Genomic DNA, 6237 nt, shown 5'->3' on the forward strand with positions numbered 1-6237 from the left:
TGATCATCCCGAAAAGAATACAAAAACAGAAGAAGACCCTCTAACAGATCAAACAGCCTATCAAAGGCTCATAGGGAAGTTACTATATTTAACAGTAACAAGGCCAGAAATTGCCTTTGGAGTTCAGATATTGAGTCAATTTCTTCAACAACCAAAGAAATATCATATGGAAGCAGCCTTAAGAATTGTCAGATATGTAAAAAATCAATCAGGGTAGGCCATCCATTTTACCCACTAATTACAGCAACAACATCACTGCATATTGTGATGCAGATTGGGCAGCCTGGTCACTCATAAAGAAATCTGTTACTGGGTTTCTAATTAAAGTAGGGGACTATAGTATCATGGAAATCTAAGAAGCAAACTACAGTTTTTAGGAGCTTTGCAGAAGCTGAATATATGAGCCTTGCAACAACTGTAGCAGAACTGATTTGGCTTCTAGGTATGCTAAAGGAGGTAGACATAGAATTTAAAACTCCAGTTAACATTTATACAGACAGTAAGGCAGCTATACAAATAGCTGCAAATCCTGTTTATCACGAGAGAACCAAACACATAGAAATCGATTGTCATTTCATAAGAGAAAAAATACAACAAGGCTTGATCATCACCAACTACATCACTACAAAAGAGCAACCTGCTGATATTCTCGCCAAAGGTCTCAATAGAGTTCATCATGAGCATCTCAACTCCAAGCTAGGTGTACTTTAACATCTTTACTCCACCTATCTTGAGGGGTGTTAAATGATACAAGGGCAATGGAGTCATTTGATAAGCATTAATATAATCCGTTAGTAAGTTATATATAATAGGTTTGTGTACTAAAGGAAAGTAACATTATTGAATAAGAAATCAAGCTCTTTCTCCTTTCTCTATTTTCATCTCCGTCTCCTCTCTCTTTCTAACGTCTACATCTTCTTGGTCAAGAGTTCTTGACTAATAATATAGAAAAGACCGAATTTTTATACAAGAATCGTTCTGAATATTTTTGAAAAAATGCAGATGAAGAAATGAAATCTGCAGTTGAAAAGAGACCTCTGTTTTCTTTGATAGGGCGAAATGAAAGGAGCTAGTATTTATTTTCTGTTGTTCTAGGCCCCAGAATACTGCACCAAATTCCAAATATATTCAATTTCTATAAGTGATTGACATACTCTAATGACCAATAAAACAAATTCATTTAGACAATACTATCCCCCAAATAGCATCCGTAAAAGTTTACGTTTATATGTGTTCTCCGCATGAATCGCTAAAACTAGAGGAAGAGAGCAAAGCTGAACAGGTCTTACATTCTTCTGTCTATTATAATTCAACATTTTTTCTTCCTGTGACGTCCATTTTTTTCCCTTACCACCTCCTGCGCCGTTGTGTGCATTCACACGGCTTCAGCTGGTGGTGATCCAACCTTTTCCCTTCACCGGCCGTCTGCTGCCTCCGCTTTCCTCCTCCCCTCTGTTTTCTTTTTTGCTTAAATGTGATCCAAAATCGAGAATTATATTTAACAAAACATCATTTCTTAAAAAACCATATTTAAGTCCTCCATGGTTATAAAAGGTAAAGGAATGCAAATTCCATGGAGTGCTATCTCTTGGGTCGCACTAGTGTTGTTTTTTCAAACATGTAACGGGCAAGATTATGGCGGAGAGGAAAAACCGGCGGCACCGCCACCGGAGCAAGAGCATTGTGATGGAATCTTTGTCACGTATAGTTTCGAGGGACGAGACAAAGTATATCCATTGGTGAAGAACATATCAGCACAAGCATGGTCATTTAAGTCCATGTTAACGGTGTTGAATACAGGGATTTATGAGCTGAAATCCTGGAAAGTTTTTGTGGGATTTCAGCATAATGAGTTGTTGGTATCCGCAGATGGAGCGGTTGCAATTGACGGTGATGGATTTCCTGTAAAAGTAGGTAAAAATGGTACAACATTGGCAGGGTATCCACAGTCTGATTTGAAAACAGCTATAGACACCGCAGGAGATTTTACTCAAATGTCTGCTCAAATCAGTATTAAGGGGACGCAATTTGGTCTCAAAGATAAAGCAACTCCTATGCCTAAAACAATCAAGCTCGTCAATGAGGGATACAAATGCCCTGCTCCTAAGCGCTATAGTACGTATGTCTTTTTCTTTCTTTTTGGGGGTATTTTTCATGCTTTTGGTCTGAAAAGTTCATTTCTTTTTACCAGCATATAGATCCTTTGCACTGCACTTTAAATGATAGGAATAAAAATGTTGTTTCCAATTTAAGCAATGGGTATTCGAAACCCAATAGTGCAATTACTCTGAATACCTCTGAGTAAGCCCAGCAAGGGAGTAATACGCGTAATACAGAGAAATTCTCCATTCTCCAAACTCGGACCCAGTGATGGAAGCATGATTTTCGCCAAGGGGATTCAACAAATGAACCCCTTTGACCATTGAGCTATATGTTTGGGTTGAGTAAAGAGGATTCAAAATATAAAATATAGAGGCACAAAATGGATTTTGACTTATATGTACAGTGTATTTTTCGGCGAAGGAGGTTTGGGTGAACCCCTTTCCGCCCTCGAAATCCACCCCTGGTCATAACCGATAACTCTTGTCAAGAATGAAGGGATTCCAATTATTCCACCATATGTAGCGTAGGAATACACTTATTCTTGTAACAATGCATGCATTTACATTGCAGCGTTTATTATCTACCTTATAAGTAACACAGGCGTTGAAACTTTTGTAAAATAAAAAAATTAAATATTCCCATGGTTATCTGATCATCAGATAATTCTGTCTCTCCCTTTCTCGTGCAAATTAAAGGCTGTGTTTCTTTCTTTTCTGAACTTCTGTTTCCTCTTTTAACATGTAACGCCTTTCCCCATCTCCCTCTTCCAAAGAAACATGTGTTTTCATTCAATGTAATTGTGGAATGAATTTTTGGGTAAAATTTGCTTTTAATGTATTACTTCCTGCTAGAAGGTTGACCTGTTAACTCTTTTTGCAGCAAGTTATATGCATGTTTGCTGCACGAGGGATCCTAAATTCAAGGCCAAGAATGTGACCACCAAGTTCATGCCCCGCCGTTATGGAGACCTCTCCATAATTTACGATGTTCTATCAGCGTACACGAACAAGTACCAAGCCCAGGTCACTATTGATAATCTCAATCCTTTGGGTCGTCTTGATCATTGGAACTTAACGTGGGAGTGGATGAGAAATGAGTTCATTTACAGCATTAAAGGTGCCTATACTCACAAGAAAGACCCTTCTGAATGCATTTACGGACCTCAAGGACAATATTACAAGGATTTCGATTTCACTACTGTAATCAATTGCCAAAAGAAACCACTCATTTCTGATTTGCCTAAAGAGAAAGCCGACGATGATAAAGTTGGGAAATTACCTTATTGTTGCAGAAACGGGACTCTTTTGTCGCCTATCATGAATGAGACCCAAGCAAGATCCATTTTCCAGATGGAAGTTTTCAAACTCCCTCCTGATTTAAACAGAACCGCCTTAAATCCCCCTCAGAACTGGAAAATTGAGGGTACAATTAATCCATCTTATCAATGTGGACCTCCAGTCAGAGTAGATCCATCTGAATTTCCAGATCCTAATGGAATTGGAATTATTACTACAGCAGTAGCTAGCTGGCAAATTACTTGTAACATTACTCGTCCGAAGCCCAAAGGAGCCAAATGCTGTGTTTCTTTCTCTGCTTATTATGCAGATTCTGTTATCCCATGCAGCACTTGCGCCTGCGGCTGTGAACAGACGTCTAAATGTGACGCGAATAGAAAGCCGCTGCTTCTTCCTCCTGAAGCACTTCTTGTCCCTTTTGAAAATAGAGAGGAAAAGGCTAAAGCTTGGAACGATATCAAACATTTTGGTCCTCTGCCCAAAAAATTACCTTGTCCTGATAATTGTGGGGTGAGCATTAATTGGCATGTGGATAGTGATTACAAGAGTGGATGGACTGCTAGAATAACTCTATTCAATTGGGGAGATGATTCTTTTGAAGATTGGTTTACAGCAATTCAAATGAAAAAAGATATAGCTAGTGGCTATGAAAATGTTTATTCTTTCAATGGGACAAAGCTGCCTAATAGGAACAACACTATATTTATGCAAGGGTTGCCTGGTTTGAATTTCTTGGTTGGAGAAGTTAATGGGAGTAATCCTAATAAGGATCCAAGAGTGCCCGGAAAACAGCAATCTGTTATTTCTTTCTTAAAGAAGTACACACCACATATTAATGTTGCAGCTGGTGATGGATTCCCTGCTAAGGTGTTTTTCAATGGGGAAGAATGTGCTCTTCCACCAGACTTGCCCAGCATTGCATCATTTAAATCCAAAGTTGGTTTGTTGCCTGCAGTTTTGCTTGCTCTCTTCACTTTTCTTCTTTTGACGGATTGGTTACACTGATCATCATCTTCCACCTTACGAGCTGGTATGATCCCAATTCAAGAAACCACTCACTTGTTTTTTAATGTACTTTTTTGGTAAATTTTTATCGCTCCCTCTGTCCCATTTTGTGTGACATACTTTTCTTTTAATTCGTCTAAAAAAGATTGTCACAATTTTATATGCTCAAGTTGTTTAATCTATCATTCTCACTTTACAATCTTAATGATATGATTTGTTGGGAATCATTTTCATAAAAGTTTATATTTTTGATAAGAAAGAAGTATGAGAGGACTTGTAGACTCTTACCATTCATTAATTTGTTTTCAAACTTGGTGTCTAGTCAAACACTACCACATCAAATGGGGGAGTCTATTATTCAATCTTTGCCTTTTTTTTTTTTTCATCAGTAGAATTATTGTCCACTGATGCTTTATCATCTATATATTACTACAAGGTTTGTGTCTTGCACTTTTCTAGAGGCAATGGCCATGAAGAGTTGGGAGTGTAATGAAGAGAACAGGAAAAGCGACCATGCATTGGATGATTCTGAAGTTGAAGACTGTAATCAAGTTGACACATCAAAAGAAGAAAAGAAAAAGAAAAAGATGTTGTATGATAGATGAATTTGCTCGTTTATATCTCTTTAAATTTATATTCAAATGATAGTCCATTGCTTTTCTTGTTTAGTGAGCTTTGGATGAGAATTGGATATTGTTGATTCATTTTGATGTACTTCAAAAGAAGTTTACAAGTGTGGCATGGATAATAGGCTTTAGATTTTGATGCTGACTATATTTATAGTTCTTCTGCGGTATTTATAAACAATATATATAAGACCTTTGTCTGATTATTCATTTCGAACCGCTAATAATGATGAAGTCAGAATTTCAACTTTATAGATTCAAGAATTTAGAACGAATATTTCAAGTACTAATAATTAGTTTCTAAATTTAATGTGTACATAATTAATAAAATTTCTTAATACAAATACATAATATAATAAAAAATTATTATATTCGGCCGACCCGTGGTTGGTTCTACGTCCGCTCCTAACTGCAAAGGAATATTTTGAGAGAGGAAGAGCTGCCATATATTTTACTCGACTTGGTTCAAATAATGTGCAGTCCCCATGCATTTTGTGGATCAACAATTCATTAAAGTTCTTTATGCTTCTTCTCTGTTTAAGTTTGACGGCGTTAATCAAATTGTATCAATATTTAAGTTAACAAAATTCATATTATAAAATTATACTATACCAATCGATTTATATAAGTTCAAGTCAAATATTTGTTTTAAGGTGAAACAGAAAGCAATTAAAATTCTAAGACATAGATAGCGGACTATCAAATATGTGAAGTGTGTACAAGGCATTCTTACTTTCTTAGGACGTATGGAAAAAAATGCTAGTGCTAATAGTCCTTGCCAAAGGTGCGTTAGTCCAATGAGAGAGATTTTAGCCCTCCATGCTCAGCTCAGAACGTCTAGGGAACAAATCATGATCTCTTATGTCAACTTAAAATAATTCTACGAAGACGTTTGTATTTTTTTTTTACTGATATGTGAAATAAATGAGTCATATACGGAGTAATTAGAATGGTATTTGTAATAGACTACAAAATCAAATCTCCCGTTTCGATGCTGAGTCTCAATTATATATTTTGGAACATTAATTTACAAAAACTTCGACAAGATGGACAAATCTGCAAAAGCACTGCTAGATGTGATCATATATGGACGGAACCTCATAAAATAATCAAAAGATAGCTGCATTTTGAATCCGAACAAATTAAAGAGCTTTCTGGCAGCACTTGCATGTAAATTGACGTGGGAGGTTAAAGCCAGCCATGTAAAG

General features: G+C 36.7%; 1 protein-coding gene across 2 annotated transcripts; it reads left to right on the forward strand.

Moving 5' to 3' along the window:
* The first annotated feature begins 1270 nt into the window (after nucleotides 1-1270).
* Nucleotides 1271-5239, forward strand: LOC107786471 (COBRA-like protein 10). Of its 2 annotated transcripts, none has more exons than XM_016607963.2 (3): nucleotides 1271-2115; nucleotides 2983-4428; nucleotides 4863-5239. In XM_016607963.2, exons 1-2 carry the CDS (start codon nucleotides 1542-1544, stop codon nucleotides 4401-4403), a joined length of 1995 nt encoding a protein of 664 aa, XP_016463449.1. In that variant the 5' UTR covers nucleotides 1271-1541; the 3' UTR covers nucleotides 4404-4428; nucleotides 4863-5239. The 2 variants fall into 2 exon arrangements, with proteins under 2 accessions (XP_016463449.1, XP_016463448.1); XM_016607962.2 differs by having other exon boundaries at nucleotides 1280-2115; nucleotides 4840-5239.
* The last annotated feature ends 998 nt before the right edge of the window (nucleotides 5240-6237 follow it).

Source organism: Nicotiana tabacum, chromosome 2 (assembly GCF_000715075.1).
Source record: "Nicotiana tabacum cultivar K326 chromosome 2, ASM71507v2, whole genome shotgun sequence".
NCBI classification, from domain to species: domain Eukaryota; kingdom Viridiplantae; phylum Streptophyta; class Magnoliopsida; order Solanales; family Solanaceae; genus Nicotiana; species Nicotiana tabacum.